The 22899-nt window shown below is 44.6% G+C and overlaps 2 protein-coding genes across 2 annotated transcripts in view; both read left to right on the top strand.

Annotated features, from left to right (window-relative positions):
• LOC139553796 (zinc finger protein GLI1-like) overlaps positions 1–22899 on the top strand; it is a 166988-nt gene that overhangs the window by 9093 nt on the left and 134996 nt on the right. The window lies entirely within an intron of this gene.
• The window catches only part of LOC139568834 (basic salivary proline-rich protein 1-like), a 24006-nt gene continuing 9560 nt past the window's right edge, over positions 8454–22899 (top strand). Inside the window, exon 1 of the mRNA XM_071390932.1 lies at positions 8454–8786. Coding sequence (XP_071247033.1) covers positions 8454–8786 — 333 coding nt within the window. The remainder of the gene's footprint in view (positions 8787–22899) is intronic.

Genomic DNA, 22899 nt, shown 5'->3' with positions numbered 1-22899 from the left:
CTCACCCTACTAGAATCCGAAGTCAAATGTCTACTGTTTGCTGATGATCTGGTGCTTCTGTCACCAACCAAGGAGGGCCTACAGCAGCACCTAGATCTTCTGCACAGATTCTGTCAGACCTGGGCCCTGACAGTAAATCTCAGTAAGACCAAAATAATGGTGTTCCAAAAAAGGTCCAGTCACCAGGACCACAAATTCCATCTAGACACCGTTGCCCTAGAGCACACAAAAAACTATACATACCTCGGCCTAAACATCAGCACCACAGGTAACTTCCACAAAGCTGTGAACGATCTGAGAGACAAGGCAAGAAGGGCCTTCTATGCCATCAAAAGGAACATAAATTTCAACATACCAATTAGGATCTGGCTAAAAATACTTGAATCAGTCATAGAGCCCATTGCCCTTTATGGTTGTGAGGTCTGGGGTCCGCTCACCAACCAAGATTTCACAAAATGGGACAAACACCAAATTGAGACTCTGCATGCAGAATTCTGCAAAAATATCCTCCGTGTACAACGTAGAACACCAAATAATGCATGCAGAGCAGAATTAGGCCGATACCCACTAATTATCAAAATCCAGAAAAGAGCCGTTAAATTCTACAACCACCTAAAAGGAAGCGATTCCCAAACCTTCCATAACAAAGCCATCACCTACAGAGAGATGAACCTGGAGAAGAGTCCCCTAAGCAAGCTGGTCCTAGGGCTCTGTTCACAAACACAAACACACCCCACAGAGCCCCAGGACAACAGCACAATTAGACCCAACCAAATCATGAGAAAACAAAAAGATAATTACTTGACACATTGGAAAGAATTAACAAAAAAACAGAGCAAACTAGAATGCTATTTGGCCCTAAACAGAGAGTACACAGTGGCAGAATACCTGACCACTGTGACTGACCCAAACTTAAGGAAAGCTTTGACTATGTACAGACTCAGTGAGCATAGCCTTGCTATTGAGAAAGGCCGCCGTAGGCAGACATGGCTCTCAAGAGAAGACAGGCTATGTGCACACTGCCCACAAAATGAGGTGGAAACTGAGCTGCACTTCCTAACCTCCTGCCCAATGTATGACCATATTAGAGAGACATATTTCCCTCAGATTACACAGATCCACAAAGAATTCGAAAACAAATCCAATTTTGATAAACTCCCATATCTACTGGGTGAAATTCCACAGTGTGCCATCACAGCAGCAAGATTTGTGACCTGTTGCCACAAGAAAAGGGCAACCAGTGAAGAACAAACACCACTGTAAATACAACCCATATTTATGTTTATTTATTTTAACTTGTGTGCTTTAACCATTTGTACATTGTTACAACACTGCATATATATAATATGACATTTGTAATGTCTTTATTGTTTTGAAACTTCTGTATGTGTAATGTTTACTGTTCATTTTTATTGTTTATTTGACTTTTGTATATTACCTACCTCACTTGCTTTGGCAATGTTAACACATGTTTCCCATGCCAATAAAGCCCCTTGAATTGAATTGAAATTGAATTGAATTGAATTGAATTGAATTGAGAGAGAGAGAGAGAGAGGGATGGAGGGAGGGAGAGGGAGGGTAAGGAGAGAGAGATGGAGGGAGGGAGAGAGATGGGGGGTGGAGAGGGAGGGTAAGGAGAGAGCGAGGTAAAGAGGGAGGGAGAGAGAGAGAGATGGAGGGAGGGAGAGAGATGGGGGATGGAGAGGGAGGGTAAGGAGAGAGCGAGGTAAAGAGGGAGAAGGAGTGGGAGAGAGATGGAGGGAGGGAGAGAGATAAGGGATGGAGAGGGAGAGGGAGAGAGAGAGAGAGAGAGAGAGAGAGAGAGAGAGAGAGAGAGAGAGAGAGAGAGAGAGAGAGAGAGAGAGAGAGAGAGAGAGAGAGAGAGAGAGAGAGAGAGAGAGAGAGAGAGAGAGAGAGAGAGAGAGAGTGTGCTAAGAGCATATTTCTTTCCCAAAATTATAATTCAATACAAAGAATTTGAAACTATAAAAGATGAAGAAAAATGCAAATATTTATTGGGTGAAAAGCCAAAATGTGCAGTTTTGGCAGCCAAATATGTGTCCTCCTGCCACAGCCTGAGGGACAGCCAGTGAAAAATGCAAAGTAATGTTGATAATATTTCCCATTTAGCTTAGTTTTGTTTTGTCTTTCGTACCAGGTCATGTGTCTTCTCAGTCATGTTGACACTGGTCTACTACTGTTGCTTTAATGTATTGTTGTTCTGATTAATATTGTTGTTGTAGCTGTTATTAATGGTAATCCCATGTCCACTACTACTATTATTATTGCTGTTAATCCCACCATTTATTTATATATAAATATATATATATTTTGTGTATATATATACATATATATTTTAGTTAAATTTTTCGATATGTATACTTTGACAATGTAAGTAATAATAACTTGCCATGTCAATAAAGTCAATTGAATTGAATTGAATTGAATTGAATTGAGAGAGAGAGATAGTCAGGCTGCTTACGTCTCATGTGGTAGATATTAAAAATAAAGCGGGTGGTAATGGGAAACAGGTGAGGACACACACACACTGGAGTCGTATGCCACAGTGATCTGTGCTCATTTCCTGTTGTGTTATCTTAGGTCCTGGTACTGAACAGGGTCTACAGACTACATATTATAGTTAGTGGATATATGGGGGGGGGTGATAGACTAGACAGGATAAAAGCAAAGTGAAACACTATCCGTGTGTGATGAAGAAGAGAGGAGAGGAGATCACTTGCCTAGCTACTACCTCTGGGTTTATTGTCTTCAGATCACAATTTGCATTGACTTGCATTGAGAGGGTTGGCTGATCATCAGGTTAAATGGGTATGCCATCAATTATCTATATCATCCATCATCTTGGTTATTTTTATTGTTTAATTCAACCTTTATTTAACCAGGTTATGGCACAATGTATTACGTATATAGGCCTTCATGGCTTCATTTCAATCTCATTTAATGTGTATATATTATTTCGTTTTTTTTACGTTCAAGTGAGGTAAATAAGCAAATCTAAATGATTTAATTGAATTCATATTTGTAATTTAACCATAAGTCCTTATCCCTTCTTCTGTCAAGAGGTCTGTGTTTTAAATGCTGTTTTCATTAGCCAGTACGTCATTCACATCGACAGGCAGATGTAAAGATTACACCTCAAATCTTGGAACGTGCGTATTTGTGCACGTGTGTGTGTGTGTGTGTGTGTGTGCGTGATTGAGTGTGTGTGTGTGTGTGTTCTCTCATGGAAGGATGACTCACACGGTGTCGTCCTCCTCTCTGAAGACTGAAAGAGAAGAGCAGGCACTGTTTATTATTACCTCTGGTTGCCATGGCCACCGTGCGTTTGGGTTCCGTCATTAGAACACTCTGATGTTCCGAGGTTCTGTCCTCTCTTCTCTCTTCATCTCCACCTACTTCATGTGAACACACACTCCAGTTTAACCTCCTGTAGACTCCGTAGAGAAGGCGAGAAGTTAATTAATACACAGTCCACTTCATTTCCACAGCTTTTATGTGATAAGCTATTACATTTTATTGCTGGAACAATTATTTCCGACTTCCATGCAGTGGAATTGGAAGGAGCCTCATGTACACACACACACATGCACACTCCTCGGCTCCACACACACACATGCACACTCCTTACCACATTGCGTGTCACAGCAGAGAGATAAGGATCCAGAGCCAGAGCAGGGAGGGAGTTGGCCGGCAGAGCTTCTGATTCTTGAACAGACCTCAGCAAACCCACCCTGACTACAGGAAGTAGTCTGTCCTCACCAGACCCAGTCCCACACCCTGACTACAGGAAGTAGAGTCTGTCCTCACCAGACCCAGTCCCACACCCTGACTACAGGAAGTAGAGTCTGTCCTCACCAGACCCAGTCCCACACCCTGACTACAGGAAGTAGAGTCTGTCCTCACCAGACCCAGTCCCACACCCTGACTACAGGAAGTAGAGTCTGTCCTCACCAGACCCAGTCCCACACCCTGACTACAGGAAGTAGAGTCTGTCCTCACCAGACCCAGTCCCACACCCTGACTACAGGAAGAAGAGTCTGTCCTCACCAGACCCAGTCCCACACCCTGACTACAGGAAGAAGAGTCTGTCCTCACCAGACCCAGTCCCACACCCTGACTACAGGAAGTAGAGTCTGTCCTCACCAGACCCAGTCCCACACCCTGACTACAGGAAGTAGAGTCTGTCCTCAGCAAACCCAGTCCCACACCCTGACTACAGGAAGTAGAGTCTGTCCTCACCAGACCCAGTCCCACACCCTGACTACAGGAAGTAGAGTCTGTCCTCACCAGACCCAGTCCCACACCCTGACTACAGGAAGTAGAGTCTGTCCTCACCAGACCCAGTCCCCCACCCTGACTACAGGAAGTAGTCTGTCCTCACCAGACCCAGTCCCACACCCTGACTACAGGAAGTAGAGTCTGTCCTCACCAGACCCAGTCCCACACCCTGACTACAGGAAGTAGTCTGTCCTCACCAGACCCAGTCCCACACCCTGACTACAGGAAGTAGAGTCTGTCCTCACCAGACCCAGTCCCACACCCTGACTACAGGAAGTAGAGTCTGTCCATCTTCTGTCCTTGTTTTTCTTCCTCTGTGGAAATGCCCATGTGCCCATTATGTTGGCTACCTTGGCTAGAAGAGATCTCAGTGACTTTGAAAGAGGGGCCTCAAGGGAGCACAGGGGGTTTAAAGTGTGTGTGTGTGTGTGTGTGTGTGTGTGTGTGTGTGTGTGTGTGTGTGTGTGTGTGTGTGTGTGTGTGTGTGTGTGTGTGTGTGTGTGTGTGTGTGTGTGTGTGTGTGTGTGTGTGTGTGTTAGTCACCAGATCTCAACCTAATTGAACACTAATGGAAGATTGTGGAGCGGCGCCTGAGACAGCGTTTTCCACCAACATCAACAAAACACCAAATGATGGAATTTCTTGTGGAAGAACGGTGTCTCATCCCTCCAATAGAGTTCCAGACACTTATAGAATCTATGCCAAGGTGCACTGAAGCTGTTCTGGCTCGTGGCACAACACCCTATTAAGACACTATGTTGGTGTTTCCTTTATTTTGGCAGGTACCTATTTGTTTTGTCACTTTCTGTCTCTGTCTCTCAGTCTCTGCACACTAAGAAAAGAGGGTTCCTCAAGGGTTCTTTGGGAAAGGTGATGGTTCTATGTGGAACCATAATGAGCCCTTTAATGCTTCTTTGCGATTCACGAAAGGTGATAGTGACAGTTAAAATGTAGAGGACGGTGGCTCATTCGCTTTTTGTAGGTCGTGGTTTGCACACAGCTCGTTTTGTGCAATCGTAAACGACAGTGTCATTCCAGTTTTTCTAATCTGTTGTGTCATGCCATTACATATTATCTATGACTATGGCCAGTATGTCACGACTGTCGTTGAAGGAAGACCAAAGCGCAGCGTGGTGAGCATACATATTCCTTTTTATTTAGTAATGTCGCCAACAAAAACAATAAACAATACAAAACGATCACGAAGCTTAAGAGGGCTATAGTACCCCAAACAAAGTTAACTACCCACACTGAAAGGAGGGAAAAGGGCTACCTAAGTATGGTTCCCAATCAGAGACAACGATAGACAGCTGTCCCTGATTGAGAACCATACCAATACATAGAAATACAAAATCATAGAAAACAAAAACATAGAATGCCCACCCCAAATCACACCCTGACCAAACCAAATAGAAACATATAAAGGCTCTCTAAGGACAGGGCGTGACACAGTGATGGTGTCTTGTGAAAGACTCACATATGTCCTTGTGACAATTGAGAACTGTTGACTTAATCAGTGGTTCTCAGTTCTCTCCTCAGGGACCCCCAGCTGTTACAGAACAAGCACACCTGATTCAACTTGTCAATTAACACAATAATAATACCAATGGGATTTTAACAATATAATATGGCTAACCAGAATGAAAGAAACCTGTATGGTTCTTCCAAAAGGGCTCTACAAAGAACCTTCGATATTGAGAAAGGTTCCAGGGTCTCTTCTGGACCAAAATGGGGCTTAGGTGGGGTGTGTGGTGGGGGTTTGGCCAATGGTGTCGTCGCTGACCGAAAATTTTAGGCCCTCCTGTTGGACGTAGTGAAATATATTGCTGTTTTAAAGCTAATTTCCTGCAATTTTACACATTTTGCCATGGCTTATGTTATCTGAGTGACTCAAACATTATAACAAAATCCAAAAGTTAGTTCTCAAAGATGATCTTATTGAAAAATATAAAGGTCCATTATCTTTTCTACATACTTTATATCTGGTTTTAGTCGTTTCAGTTTACACCAACAACAAAAAATCCCATCCCAAAAATGTATTATATTTTTTACTGTTTGGGCATAGGCTGCCCGACAAAACACTTGGCCAGCAAGACTTTTCTATGCAGACAAAAACCTGGGTTCTTTATAGAACCATTCTCCATAAATGTTCTTATAGCCCCAAAAAGGGTTGTAACCATAGCGGAACCTTTACTTTGTGCTGTATATAACAATTTTTTATGGTTCTTTATAGAACCTTAGAAAAGGGTTATTTTTAGAACATTAGCAAAGGGTTCTTTATAGAACCTTAGGAAAGGGTTCTTTATAGAACCTTAGCAACGGGATCTTTATAGAACCTTAGGAAGGGGTTCTTTATAGAACCTTAGGAAAGGGTTCTTTATAGCACCTTAGGAAAGGGTTCTTTATAGAACCTTAGGAAAGGGTTATTTATAGAACCTTAGGAAGGGGTTCTTTATAGAACCTTAGGAAAGGGTTCTTTATAGCACCTTAGGAAGGGGTTCTTTATAGAACCTTAGGAAGGGGTTCTTTATAGAACCTTAGGAAGGGGTTCTTTATAGAACCTTAGGAAAGGGTTCTTTATAGCACCTTAGGAAGGGGTTCTTTATAGCACCTTAGGAAAGGGTTCTTTATAGAACCTTAGGAAAGGGTTATTTTTTAGAACCTTAGCAATGGGGTCTTTATAGCACTTTAGGAAAGGGTACGTTATAGAACCTTGGGAAAGGGTTCTTTATAGAACCTTAGGAAATGGTTATTTATAGAACCTTAGCAACGGGATCTTTATAGCACCTTAGGAAATGGTTCTTTATAGCACCTTAGGATAGGGTTCTTTATAGAACCTTAGGATAGGGTTCTTTATAGCACCTTAGGATAGGGTTCTTTATAGCACCATACAGGTTACATTTAGAACTTTATGAGCATGGTTCTTTATAGAACTTTCAAAATATAGGCTCTAATACAGCACCAAAAAGGGATCCGCTATGGTAACTAGCCCAAAAAACTGATTTGTTACACTATTTAGAACCATTTGTTTTTAGTGTGTGGCTTTGTCTCACTTTCGTACGCATATCCTTTTCGTACTACTGTAGTTCATATTGTGATTCACTTTTTCAGTGAACAATAGTAAAAATAGTACCTTTTAATATGTTGTTGGGTACAAAACGAGTAGCTGTTTGAGACAAAGTCATCCCATGATCGCACCCCACTTAAATCAGACCAAATCAGCACACAGGTTATCATAAAGTAATCATAGATCATTTACAAGGTGTTTTATAGAGTAATGTTCGAAGTGACACACATGACTAGATATGTTACTAAGTGTTTACAGAGTAATGTCGTAAGCAAAAAGACACACACACACACACACACACACACACACACACACACACACACACACACACACACACACACACACACACACACACACACACACACACACACACACACACACACACACACACACACACACGTGACAACTAACTGCCACAAGCACAGTCACCCCAAACCAGTCATACATTGAGTTTTGTTCTGTTCAGTCAACCAGTCCATCGTTAGCAACGTCGGAGGTAAGGTATTGTACAGACACGCGACTAAGTGCCAATAGATGGGGACATCAATCCGCTGTGGGTTAGAGGTCACTGTGGAGAGCCGTTATGTGTGAAGCCATGTCCACAGGATTCCTACTGCTTACTACAACCGACTGTAGAGCGGCTCCACCAGGGGCCAAAAGGGGGGCTTAGCGCCCTTCCTTGAAACTTGTGCCCCTTCAGTTGTAGCAAAATGTGTATCCGCTGCGCTGTCAGCACAATGGACAGAGCGCACCGTGGTGTGTGAAGGGGGGGGCTAGGATAAACCACTTGGGCGGTTAGGTATGACTCCTTTTGGTTTCCATAAAAAGCAGGGGGAAAAACGCTTCTCATCTGTGGTAGGCTAAGTAAATAACGTGATAAGCCTCCACCTGTAATCTTTGATTTTGATTTATAAGGGCGGGGTCAACTTTACCATTGAAGCTGCGTCACCTAACTCTGCCTCAAGCCCCACACCATACAAAGTTGAGTACAAAGTACAATGTTTACAGCTAGCTAAGTAGTTATCTTCTTAGCTAGCTGCAAAAAGCGTTAGTGTTATTAGCCTTAGTCTATTTAGCCACTGCCACGATGGATATCAAAAATTGGCTTCGCCAAAGTACCGAAACAAAGCTGAAGGGCAGTGATGAGCAGCAGCATCAAACCACTGAGGCCGCTGCCAAGCCCAGCAGCGATGATGCTGCCGAACCCAGCGGCGACGATGCTGCCGAGCCCAGCGACGATGCTGCCAAGCCCAGCAGCGATGATGCTGCCGAGCCCAGCGGCGGTGATGCTGCCGAGCTCCAGCTAGCTCCGTGTGCAGAGCCTACCACCTCTTCCACCAGCAGCACCAGGATAATGGTTCCACAGTCCCCTCCACCTCCGACTGTTCCTGACGATCTTGGAACAGAGGAGCCAGCCCAGGTTAGCCTAGAATCCTACTCTAGCCGCAGGTTTTCTTTCCAAAAACATTAATTTAATAGCAACTGGTTCATAGGAAGAGAGTGGTTGGAACACTCGGTTACTGCAGATGTGGCATTTTGTTTGCCATGCAGAAAAGGCCTTCACCCAAGCTGGGTATTCTAACTGGAACCATGCTATTGGTAGCACCAAAGGATTGGCTAGGCACGCATCAAGCGAAGAGCATTTGAAATGCACTGCACTGTGGGAAGAAAAACAAGTCTGGGTATGGGTACTGAGGTGTCAACACTTGTTAATGATGGGCAGCTGGCAAGAAATCGTATGTACAGTGCATTCGGAAAGTATTCAGACCCCTTGACTTTTTCCACATTTTGTTACGTTACAGCCTTGCTCAAAAATGTATGGAAGCCACTCCTCAATAAAAGGCACATGACAGCCCGCTTGGAGTTTGCCAAAAAGGAACCTAAAGTACTCAGACCATGAGAAACAAGATTCTCTGGTCTGATGAAACCAAGGTTGAACTCTTTAGCCTGAATGCCAAGCGTCACGTCTGGAGGAAACCTGGCACCATCCCTATGGTGAAGCATGGTGGCGGCAGCATCATGCTGTGGGGATGTTTTTCAGACGCAGGGACTTGGAGACTAGACAGGATCGAGGGAAAGATGAATGGAGCAAAGTACAGAGAGATCCTTGATGAAAACCTGCTCCAGAGCACTCAGGACCTCATACTGGGGCGAAGGTTCACCTTCCAACAGGACAACGACCCTAAGCACACAGCCAAGACAACACAGGAGTGGCTTCGGGACAAGTCTCTGAATGTCTTTGAGTGGCCCTGCGGCGGTCCCCATCCAAATTGAAAGCGCTTGAGAGGATCTACAAAGAAGAATGGGGGAAACTCCCCAAATGCATGTGTGCCAAGCTTGTAGTTTAATACCAAGAAGACTTTGGCTGCAATCGCTGCCAAAGGTGTTTCAACAAAGTACTGAGTAAAGGGTCTGAATACTTATGGAAATGTGATATTTCAGTTTTTTATTTTGAATTTATTTCTAAAGATTTTCTAAAAACCTGTTTTTGTTTTGTCATTGTGGGTTATTGTGTGTAGATTGATGAGGAAATAAAACAATTTAATATATTTTAGAGTAAGGCTGTAACGTAACAAAATGTGTTAAAAGGGAAGGGGTCTAAATATTTTCAGAATGCTCTGTACATGCGAGGACTCATTTTCCTTTTTGAGAAACGTGTCCAGTCAGCGCAGAAGAACCAAGCTACACCTGAGGAAAGCTCAACTAATCCCACTGGTATTTGAGGGGGATTTTACAAGAAGATTTCGAGGAGAATAGAGAATGATTGATTACTCATTTCAACTTTTATGTTTATTGTCATATAGTGTGATTCAAACTACACTGAACAAATATATGAACGCAACATGTAAAGTGTTGGTCCCATGTTTCATGAGCTGAAGTAAAATATCCCAGAAATCTTCCACACTCACAAAAAGCTTATTTCTCTCAAATGTTTTGCACAAATTAGTTTGCATCCCTTTTAGTGAGCATTTCTCTTTTGCTAAGGTAATCCATCCACCTGTGGCATATCAAGAACCTGATTAAAAAGCATTATCATTACACAGGTGCACCTTGTGCTGGGGACAATAAAAGGCCACTCTAAACCACACTATGCCACATGTGTCTCAAGTTTTGAGTGAGTGTGCAATTGGCATGCTGACTGCAGGAATGTCCACCAGAACTGTTGCCAGAGAATGTTATGTTAATTTCTCTACCATAAGCAACCTCCAACATCGTTTTAGCAGAACGTCCAACGGTCTTACAACCTCAGACCACGTGTAACCACGCCAGCCCAGGGCCACCACATCCGGCTTCTTCACCTGCAGCATCGTCTAAGACCAGCCTCCCGGACAGCTGATGAAACTGTGGGTTTGCACAACTGAAGAATTTCTGCACAAGCTGTCAGAGACCGTCTGTGGGAAGCTCATCAAGATCCTCGTTGTCCTCACCAGGGTCTTAACCTGACTGTAGTTCGGCATCGGAAACCGACTTCAGTGGGCAAATGTTCACCTTAGATGGTCACAGGCACGCTGGAGACGTGTGCTCTTCACGGATGAATCAATACAGTTTCTACTGTACCGGGCAGATCGCAGACCGTGTGTATGTCGTCGTGTGGATGAGCGGTTTGCTGATGTCAACATTGTGATCTGAGTGCACCATGGTGGCGGTGGGGTTATGGTATGGTGAGGCATAAGCTATGGAAAACAAACACAATTGCATTTTATCAATGACAATTTGAATGCACAGAGATACCGTGATGAGATCCTGAGGCCCATTGTTGTGCCATTCATCGGCCGCCATCACCTCATGTTTCTACATGATAACGCACGCGCCATATCGCAATGATCTGTATACAATTCCTGGCAGTTGAAAATGTTCCAGTTCTTCCATGGCCTGTATACTCACCAGACATGTCACCCATTGAGCATGTTTGGGATGCTCTGGATTGAAGTGTACAACAGCGTGTTCCAGTTCCCGCCAATATCCAGCAATTTCGCACAGCCATTGAAGAGGAGTGGGAGAACTATGCGAAGGAGATGTGTCGCAATGATGGTCACACCAGATACTGATTGGTTTTCTGATTGCATGGGTTGAATTTGATTCACAGAAGTGTGTTGTGCCATATCACAACGTGTTGCTGAACCCATGAGCTCCATGATTCTCCATGTTTGAAGCTTATAGGCCTATTTGTTTGGCAAAGCAGCTGTGCATGGCTGCATCTCACTGTAATAGCCTGGAGGCTGCATCTCACTGTAGTAGACTGTAGACTGTATCTCACTGTAGTAGACTGGAGGCTGTAGACTGCATCTCACTGTAGTAGACTGTAGACTGCATCTCACTGTAGTAGACTGTAGACTGTATCTCACTGTAGTAGACTGTAGACTGTATCTCACTGTAGTAGACTGTAGACTGCATCTCAATGTAGTAGGCTGTAGACTGTATCTCACTGTAGTAGACTGTAGACTGTATCTCACTGTAGTGGGCTGGAGGCTGTACCTCACTGTAGTAGACTGGAGGCTGTAGACTGCATCTCACTGTAGTAGGCTGTAGACTGCATCTCACTGTAGTAGGCAGTAGACTGCATCTCATTGTAGTAGGCTGTAGGCTGCATCTCACTGTAGTAGACTGTAGACTTCATCTCACTGTAGTAGACTGTAGACTGCATCTCACTGTAGTAGGCTGTAGACTTCATCTCACTGTAGTAGACTGTAGACTGTATCTCATTGTAGTAGACTGTAGACTGCATCTCATTGTAGTAGGCTGTAGACTGCATCTCACTGTAGTAGGCTGTAGACTGTATCTCATTGTAGTAGACTGTAGGCTGTATCTCATTGTAGTAGACTGTAGGCTGTATCTCACTGTAGTAGACTGTAGGCTGTATCTCACTGTAGTAGACTGTAGGCTGCATCTCACTGTAGTAGACTGTAGGCTGCATCTCACTGTAGTAGACTGTAGACTGTATCTCACTGTAGTAGACTGGAGGCTGCATCACACTGTAGTAGGCTGTAGACTGCATCTCACTGTAGTGGGCTGGAGGCTGCATCTCACTGTAGTAGGCTGTAGACTGCATCTCACTGTAGTAGACTGTAGACTGCATCTCACTGTAGTAGACTGTAGGCTGTAGACTGCATCTCACTGTATTAGACTGTAGACTGCATCTCACTGTAGTAGGCTGTAGACTGTATCTCACTGTAGTAGACTGTAGACTGTATCTCACTGTAGTAGACTGTAGACTGCATCTCACTGTAGTGGGCTGGAGGCTGTACCTCACTGTAGTAGACTGGAGGCTGTAGACTGCATCTCACTGTAGTAGGCTGTAGACTGCATCTCACTGTAGTAGGCAGTAGACTGCATCTCATTGTAGTAGGCTGTAGGCTGTATCTCACTGTAGTAGGCAGTAGACTGCATCTCACTGTAGTGGGCTGGAGGCTGCATCTCACTGTAGTAGGCAGTAGACTGCATCTCACTGTAGTGGGCTGGAGGCTGCATCTCACTGTAGTAGGCTGTAGACTGCATCTCACTGTAGTAGGCAGTAGACTGCATCTCACTGTAGTGGGCTGGAGGCTGCATCTCACTGTAGTAGACTGTAGACTTCATCTCACTGTAGTAGACTGTAGAATGTATCTCATTGTAGTAGACTGTAGGCTGTATCTCACTGTAGTAGACTGTAGGCTGCATCTCACTGTAGTAGACTGTAGGCTGCATCTCACTGTAGTAGACTGTAGACTGTATCTCACTGTAGTAGGCTATAGACTGTAGACTGCATCTCACTGTAGTAGGATGTAGACTGTAGACTGCATCTCACTGTAGTAGGCTGTAGACTGCATCTCACTGTAGTAGACTGTAGACTGCATCTCACTGTAGTAGGCTGTAGACTGTAGACTGCATCTCACTGTATTAGACTGTAGACTGCATCTCACTGTAGTAGACTGGAGACTGTAGCCTGCATCTCACTGTAGTAGGCTGTAGCCTGCATCTCACTGTAGTAGGCTGTAGTCTGCATCTCACTGTAGTAGGCTGGAGACTGCATCTCACTGTAGTAGGCTGTAGACTGTAGACTGCATCTCACTGTAGTAGGCTGTAGCCTGCATCTCACTGTATTAGACTGGAGTCTGCATCTCACTGTAGTAGGCTGGAGACTGCATCTCACTGTAGTAGGCTGTAGACTGTAGACTGCATCTCACTGTAGTAGGCTGTAGACTGTATCTCACTGTAGTAGACTGTAGACTGCATCTCACTGTAGTAGACTGTAGGCTGCATCTCACTGTAGTAGGCTGTAGGCTGTAGACGGCATCTCACTGTAGTAGGCTGTAGACTGTAGGCTGCATCTCACTGTAGTAGACTGTAGGCTGTAGACTGCATCTCACTGTAGTAGACTGTAGGCTGTAGACTGCATCTCACTGTAGTAGACTGTAGGCTGCATCTCACTGTAGTAGGCTGTAGGCTGTAGACGGCATCTCATTGTAGTAGGCTGTAGACTGTAGGCTGTAGACTGCATCTCACTGTAGTAGACTGTAGGCCGTAGACTGCATCTCACTGTAGTAGACTGTAGCCTGCATCTCACTGTAGTAGACTGGAGGCTGTAGACTGCATCTCATTGTAGTAGGCTGTAGACTGCATCTCATTGTAGTAGGCTGTAGACTGCATCTCACTGTAGTAGACTGTAGGCTGCATCTCACTGTAGTAGACTGTAGACTGCATCTCACTGTAGTAGGCTGTAGGCTGCATCTCACTGTAGTAGACTGTAGACTGCATCTCACTGTAGTAGGCTGTAGACTGTAGACTGCATCTCACTGTAGTAGGCTGTAGACTGCATCTCACTGTAGTAGACTGTAGACTGCATCTCACTGTAGGCTGTAGAATGCATCTCACTGTAGTAGACTGTAGGCTGCATCTCCCTGTAGTAGACTGTAGGCTGCATCTCACTGTGGTAGGCTGTAGACTGCATCTCACTGTAGTAGGCTGTCGACTGCATCTCACTGTAGTAGGCTGTAGGCTGTAGACTGCATCTCACTGTAGTAGGCTGTAGACTGCATCTCACTGTAGTAGGTTGTAGACTGCATCTCACTGTAGTAGACTGTAGGCTGCATCTCACTGTAGTAGGCTGTAGACTGCATATCACTGTAGTAGACTGGAGACTGCATCTCACTGTAGTAGACTGGTGGCTGCATCTCACTGTAGTAGGCTGGAGACTGCATCTCACTGTAGTAGACTGTAGACTGCATCTCACTGTAGTAGACTGTAGACTGCATCTCACTGTAGTAGACTGGAGGCTGCATCTCACTGTAGTAGGCTGGAGACAGCATCTCACTGTAGTAGACTGTAGACTGCACATCACTGTAGTAGGCTGTAGGCTGCATCTCACTGTAGTAGGCTGGAGTCTGCATCTCACTGTATTAAACTGTAGACTGCATCTCACTGTAGTAGGCTGTAGACTGTAGACTGCATCTCACTGTAGTAGGATGTAGACTGTAGACTGCATCTCACTGTAGTAGGCTGTAGACTGCATCTCACTGTAGTAGACTGTAGACTGCATCTCACTGTAGTAGGCTGTAGACTGTAGACTGCATCTCACTGTATTAGACTGTAGACTGCATCTCACTGTAGTAGACTGGAGACTGTAGCCTGCATCTCACTGTAGTAGGCTGTAGCCTGCATCTCAGTGTAGTGGGCTGTAGTCTGCATCTCACTGTAGTAGGCTGGAGACTGCATCTCACTGTAGTAGGCTGTAGACTGTAGACTGCATCTCACTGTAGTAGGCTGTAGCCTGCATCTCACTGTATTAGACTGGAGTCTGCATCTCACTGTAGTAGACTGGAGACTGCATCTCACTGTAGTAGGCTGTAGACTGTAGACTGCATCTCACTGTAGTAGGCTGTAGACTGTAGACTGCATCTCACTGTAGTAGGCTGTAGACTGTATCTCACTGTAGTAGACTGTAGACTGCATCTCACTGTAGTAGACTGTAGGCTGCATCTCACTGTAGTAGGCTGTAGGCTGTAGACGGCATCTCACTGTAGTAGGCTGTAGGCTGTAGACGGCATCTCACTGTAGTAGGCTGTAGACTGTAGGCTGCATCTCACTGTAGTAGACTGTAGGCTGTAGACTGCATCTCACTGTAGTAGACTGTAGGCTGTAGACTGCATCTCACTGTAGTAGACTGTAGGCTGCATCTCACTGTAGTAGGCTGTAGGCTGTAGACGGCATCTCACTGTAGTAGGCTGTAGACTGTAGGCTGCATCTCACTGTAGTAGACTGTAGGCTGTAGACTGCATCTCACTGTAGTAGACTGTAGGCTGTAGACTGCATCTCACTGTAGTAGACTGTAGGCTGCATCTCACTGTAGTAGGCTGTAGGCTGTAGACGGCATCTCACTGTAGTAGGCTGTAGACTGTAGGCTGCATCTCACTGTAGTAGACTGTAGGCTGTAGACTGCATCTCACTGTAGTAGACTGTAGGCTGTAGACTGCATCTCACTGTAGTAGGCTGGAGACTGCATCTGACTGTAGTAAACTGTAGCTGCATCTCACTGTAGTAGGCTGGAGTCTGCATCTCACTGTATTAAACTGTAGACTTCATCTCACTGTAGTAGGCTATAGACTGTAGACTGCATCTCACTGTAGTAGGATGTAGACTGTAGACTGCATCTCACTGTAGTAGACTGTAGACTGCATCTCACTGTATTAGACTGTAGACTGCATCTCACTGTAGTAGACTGGAGACTGCATCTCACTGTAGTAGACTGGAGACTGTAACCTGCATCTCACTGTAGTAAGCTGTAGCCTGCATCTCACTGTAGTAGGCTGTAGATTGCATCTCACTGTAGTAGGCTGGAGACTGTAGACTGCATCTCACTGTAGTAGGCTGTAGCCTGCATCTCACTGTATTAGACTGGAGTCTGCATCTCACTGTAGTAGACTGTAGACTGTAGACTGCATCTCACTGTAGTAGGCTGTAGACTGCATCTCACTGTAGTAGGCTGTAGACTGTATCTCACTGTAGTAGACTGTAGACTGCATCTCACTGTAGTAGGCTGTAGACTGTAGACTGCATCTCACTGTAGTAGACTGTAGGCTGCATCTCACTTTAGTAGGCTGTAGGCTGTAGACGGCATCTCACTGTAGTAGGCTGTAGACTGTAGGCTGCATCTCACTGTAGTAGACTGTAGGCTGTAGACTGCATCTCACTGTAGTAGACTGTAGCCTGCATCTCACTGTAGTAGGCTATAGACTGTAGACTGCATCTCACTGTAGTAGGATGTAGACTGTAGACTGCATCTCACTGTAGTAGACTGTAGACTGCATCTCACTGTATTAGACTGTAGACTGCATCTCACTGTAGTAGACTGGAGACTGCATCTCACTGTAGTAGACTGGAGACTGTAGCCTGCATCTCACTGTAGTAGACTGTAGATTGCATCTCACTGTAGTAGGCTGGAGACTGTAGACTGCATCTCACTGTAGTAGGCTGTAGACTGCATCTCACTGTAGTAGGCTGTAGCCTGCATCTCACTGTAGTAGGCTGTAGATTGCATCTCACTGTAGTAGGCTGGAGACTGTAGACTGCATCTCACTGTAGTAGGCTGTAGCCTGCATCTCACTGTATTAGACTGGAGTCTGCATCTCACTGTAGTAGGCTGTAGACTGTAGACTGCATCTCACTGTAGTAGGCTGTAGGCTGTAGACGGCATCTCACTGTAGTAGGCTGTAGACTGTAGGCTGCATCTCACTGTAGTAGACTGTAGGCTGTAGACTGCATCTCACTGTAGTAGACTGTAGCCTGCATCTCACTGAAGTAGACTGGAGGCTGTAGACTGCATCTCATTGTAGTAGGCTGTAGACTGTAGGCTGTAGACTGCATCTCACTGTAGTAGACTGTAGGCCGTAGACTGCATCTCACTGTAGTAGACTGTAGCCTGCATCTCACTGTAGTAGACTGGAGGCAGTAGACTGCATCTCATTTTAGTAGGCTGTAGACTGCATCTCATTGTAGTAGGCTGTAGACTGCATCTCACTGTAGTAGACTGTAGGCTGCATCTCACTGTAGTAGGCTGTAGACTGCATCTCACTGTAGTAGGCTGTAGGCTGCATCTCACTGTAGTAGACTGTAGACTGCATCTCACTGTAGTAGGCTGTAGACTGTAGACTGCATCTCACTGTAGTAGGCTGTAGACTGCATCTCACTGTAGTAGACTGTAGACTGCATCTCACTGTAGGCTGTAGAATGCATCTCACTGTAGTAGACTGTAGGCTGCATCTCCCTGTAGTAGTCTGTAGGCTGCATCTCACGGTGGTAGGCTGTAGACTGCATCTCACTGTAGTAGGCTGTAGACTGCATCTCACTGTAGTAGGCTGTAGGCTGTAGACTGCATCTCACTGTAGTAGGCTGTAGACTGCATCTCACTGTAGTAGGCTGTAGACTGCATCTCACTGTAGTAGACTGTAGGCTGCATCTCACTGTAGTAGGCTGTAGACTGCATCTCATTGTAGTAGGCTGTAGACTGCATCTCACTGTAGTAGGCTGTAGGCTGTAGACTGCATCTCACTGTAGTAGGCTGTAGACTGCATCTCACTGTAGTAGGCTGTAGACTGTAGACTGCATCTCACTGTAGTAGACTGGATGCTGCATCTCACTTTAGTAGGCTGTAGGCTGCATCTCACTGTAGTGGGCTGGAGGCTGCATCTCACTGTAGTAGACTGTAGACTGCATCTCACTGTAGTAGGCTGGAGACTGCATCTCACTGTAGTAGACTGTAGGCTGCATCTCACTGTAGGCTGTAGAATGCATCTCACTGTAGTAGGCTGGAGGCTGGAGGCTGCATCTCACTGTAATAGGCTGGAGGCTGGAGGCTGCATCTCACTGTAGTAGACTGTAGACTGTATCTCACTGTAGTAGACTGTAGACTGTATCTCACTGTAGTAGACTGTAGACTGCATCTCACTGTAGTAGACTGTAGACTGCATCTCACTGTAGTAGACTGTAGACTGCATCTCACTGTAGTAGACTGGAGGCTGCATCTCACTGTAGGCTGTAGACTGCATCTCACTGTAGTAGACTGTAGACTGTATCTCACTGTAGTAGACTGTAGACTGTATCTCACTGTAGTAGGCTGTAGGCTGCATCTCACAGTAGTAGACTGTAGGCTGTATCTCACTGTAGTAGGCTGGAGGCTGTAGACTGTATCTCACTGTAGTAGACTGTAGGCTGTATCTCACTGTAGTAGGCTGGAGACTGTATCTCACAGTAGTAGGCTGGAGGCTGCATCTCACTGTAGTAGGCTGTAGACTGCATCTCACTGTAGTAGGCTGTAGGCTGTAGACTGCATCTCACTGTAGTAGGCTGTAGACTGCATCTCACTGTAGTAGGCTGTAGACTGTAGACTGCATCTCACTGTAGTAGACTGGATGCTGCATCTCACTGTAGTAGGCTGTAGGCTGCATCTCACTGTAGTGGGCTGGAGGCTGCATCTCACTGTAGTAGGCTGTAGACTGCACCTCACTGTAGGCTGTAGGTTGCATCTCACTGTAGTGGGCTGGAGGCTGCATCTCACTGTAGTAGACTGTAGACTGCATCTCACTGTAGTAGGCTGGAGACTGCATCTCACTGTAGTAGGCTGTAGACTGGAGGTTGCATCTCACTGTAGTAGGCTGGAGGCTGGAGGCTGCATCTCACTGTAGTAGGCTGGAGACTGCATCTCACTGTAGTAGACTGTAGGCTGCATCTCACTGTAGTAGGCTGGAGGCTGGAGGCTGCATCTCACTGTAGTAGGCTGGAGGCTGGAGGCTGCATCTCACTGTAGTAGACTGTAGAATGCATCTCACTGTAGTAGGCTGGAGGCTGGAGGCTGCATCTCACTGTAGTAGGCTGGAGGCTGGAGGCTGCATCTCACTGTAGTAGACTGTAGACTGTATCTCACTGTAGTAGACTGTAGACTGTATCTCACTGTAGTAGACTGTAGACTGCATCTCACTGTAGTAGACTGTAGACTGCATCTCACTGTAGTAGACTGTAGACTGCATCTCACTGTAGTAGACTGGAGGCTGCATCTCACTGTAGGCTGTAGACTGCATCTCACTGTAGTAGACTGTAGACTGTATCTCACTGTAGTAGACTGTAGACTGTATCTCACTGTAGTAGGCTGTAGGCTGCATCTCACAGTAGTAGACTGTAGGCTGTATCTCACTGTAGTAGGCTGGAGGCTGTAGACTGTATCTCACTGTAGTAGACTGTAGGCTGTATCTCACTGTAGTAGGCTGGAGACTGTATCTCACAGTAGTAGGCTGGAGGCTGCATCTCACTGTAGTAGGCTGTAGACTGCATATCACTGTAGTAGGCTGGAGGCTATGTTTTGGTAATCTGTATTTCCATTCTCCTTTTGTTTACTGTTAATGTAACTGGCCTACATGTACCGTAGATTGTGTCAAGCCTTTGTCTGATATTTCGTTTACCTGGTCCGCTGCTTGGTGCTGCTGTTTTGTTCTGTTCTCGTTCATTCGTTTGCTTTCGCAGTTGTGTTTATCTTTTTGTTTAAATGCATGAATAACTAGGCTACTACTTTCAGCATTTAGTTTGCATTATTTTAGTAAGACAGCCGTGTGGCTGCATTCACATAGGCTGTTTGCAATTGGGGAATTACCCGGTCTATCTCGTAGCCTATTTTCATTATAGACTACAAGATAGATACAGCTCAGCAGAGACTCTCTGCCAATTCAAAAGCACTTAATGATCCCAGAGTGTATTTGGCATTTGAACGTTATGTTTATTGTGGAATAGTGTGATATAAGCAGATTTCAATATAATTTCAATGCAAGAACCCCCCCAACCAAAAAAAACGATGTCAATGCCCCCTTAGTCACTTTATCCTGGCGCCGTGTCTGCTGTTGGGTAGAGTGAACTAGAAATGACTTCTAGAACTCTAGAACTGACTATATGAGAACTCAGTTTGTAGCCATGTTCTCAAGATTCCTACGGTTTAGTCCTTAGTCAGATCTGGAGCTCTTAACTATTGTTAAAACGTTTAATCCTACACGCTGCTTTGATGTGACAGAAGATTTTCACCACTCTATCGCTCTGGCACACACCCTCTAAACCTGCTGTTTCTGAAGATCTTTCAAATACTAAAAAATCATCAAGAATTAAATGTTTAATAGTAGACAAGGTCTGTGTACAGTTCTATAATATTTTAGTGATGATTGAAATCATATGTAAAATAAGGAGAACAGGACAAACAGCCATAAACAGCCACAGATGTTTGACTAAACAGAATCCCTTGTTCTTTCAAGCTACCTCAGTGCTTTGTATTAGGTTTTTGTTAACTCATGTTGTGTAGTCTTTTCCGCAAACACAAATACAAACCTGTAAATGAAAGCTGTAAATGACACCTATAAATTAAACCTGTAAATTAAACCTGTAACTGAAACCTGTAACTGAAACCTGTAAATGAAACCAGTGAATGAAATCAGTTCATTAAACATGTAAATTAAACCAGTACATTAAACCTTTATATGAAACCAGTAAATGAAACCAGTACATTAAACCTCTATATGAAACCAGTAAATTAAACCTGTAAATTAAACCAGTGAATGAAATCAGTAAATGAAACCAGTAAATTAAACCAGTAAATTAAACCAGTAAATTTAACCTGTAAATGAAACCAGTAAATTAAACCTGTAAATGAAACCAGTATATTAAACCAGTAAATTAAACCAGTAAATTAAACCAGTAAATTAAACCAGTGAATGAAACCAGTGAATGGAACCAGTAAATGAAACCAGTAAATTAAACATGCACATTAAACATGTAAATGAAACCAGTAAATTTAACCTGTAAATGAAACCAGTAAATGAAACCAGTAAATTAAACCTGTAAATTAAACCGGTACATTAAACATGTTAATGAAACCAGTAAATGAAACCAGTATATTTAACCAGTAAATTAAACCTGTACATGAAACCTATAAATTAAACCGGTAAATTAAACTAGTAAATGAAAGTGTAAAAGTATAGTCAACTGCCTCTTAAAATAAATATTGAACATTGAGACAACTGTTAGTGGTTTCCAAGGGAACAACAAAGAAACAATATGGAAGGGACATTTGCATATTTTAATCAAACTCATCTACCAGCCTACATTTGAGTGTTTTTTATGGAAAATTGATGTGGTGAAAGATCAATACAAGGCTCTTACAGCACACGCACATACATACTGTACGTACAAACACCAACACATGAAGCTAGCTACACACCGATACCAATACTGTTTCAACACAAGACAAACCAATTAAGGTGAGAAAGAGTTCTGTTTCATTACCGCTGGGATTTTCTCTGTTTCATTACCGCTGGGATTCTCTCTGTTTCATTACCGCTGGGATTCTCTCTCTGTTTCATTACCGCTGGGATTCTCTTTCTGTTTCATTACCGCTGGGATTCTCTCTCTGTTTCATTACCGCTGGGATTCTCTCTGTTTCATTACCGCTGGGATTCTCTCTCTGTTTCATTACCGCTGGGATTCTCTCTCTGTTTCATTACCGCTGGGATTCTCTCTGTTTCATTACCGCTGGGATTCTCTCTCTGTTTCATTACCGCTGGGATTCTCTCTCTGTTTCATTACCGCTGGGATTCTCTCTCTGTTTCATTACCGCTGGGATTCTCCTTGTTTCATTACCGCTGGGATTCTCTCTCTGTTTCATTACCGCTGGGATTCTCTCTGTTTCATTACCGCTGGGAATTCCTCTGTTTCATTACCGCTGGGATTCTCTCTGTTTCATTACCGCTGGGATTCTCTCTGTTTCATTACCGCTGGGATTCTCTCTGGGATTCTCTCTCTGTTTCATTACCGCTGGGATTCTCTCTCTGTTTCATTACCGCTGGGATTCTCTCTCTGTTTCATTACCGCTGGGATTCTCTCTGTTTCATTACCGCTGGGATTCTCTCTCTGTTTCATTACCGCTGGGATTCTCTCTGTTTCATTACCGCTGGGATTCTCTCTGTTTCATTACCGCTGGGATTCTCTTTCTGTTTCATTACCGCTGGGATTCTCTCTGTTTCATTACCGCTGGGATTCTCTTTCTGTTTCATTACCGCTGGGATTCTCTTTCTGTTTCATTACCGCTGGGATTCTCTCTGTTTCATTATCGCTCGGATTCTCTTTCTGGAACTGAAAAAAAAAACAAATAGAGAGAGAGAGAGAGAGGGTGAAATAGAGTTCATCTTAGAGAGTGAGAAAAGGAGAAAGAGAAGGAGAGAAAGTAGGAGAGGGAGGTTTAGAGAAAGAGAGAATGTGGGAGAGATGGAGAGATAGAAACTGCAGAGAGAGTCAGGGAAGGAGGGAGCTAGAGAGGCAGGGAAGGAGGGAGCTAGAGAGGCAGGGAAGGAGGGAGCTAGAGAGGCAGGGAAGGAGGGAGCTAGAGAGGCAGGGAAGGAGGGAGCTAGAGAGGCAGGGAAGGAGGGAGCTAGAGAGGCAGGGAAGGATGGAGCTAGAGAGGCAGGGAAGGATGGAGCTAGAGAGGCAGGGAAGGAGGGAGCTAGAGAGGCAGGGAAGGAGGGAGCTAGAGA

The sequence above is a fragment of the Salvelinus alpinus genome, chromosome 2, assembly GCF_045679555.1.
Source record: "Salvelinus alpinus chromosome 2, SLU_Salpinus.1, whole genome shotgun sequence".
NCBI lineage: Eukaryota > Metazoa > Chordata > Actinopteri > Salmoniformes > Salmonidae > Salvelinus > Salvelinus alpinus.
The sequence above is the reverse complement of the archived record's forward strand: the minus strand, read 5'-3'. Positions and strand labels throughout refer to the sequence as shown.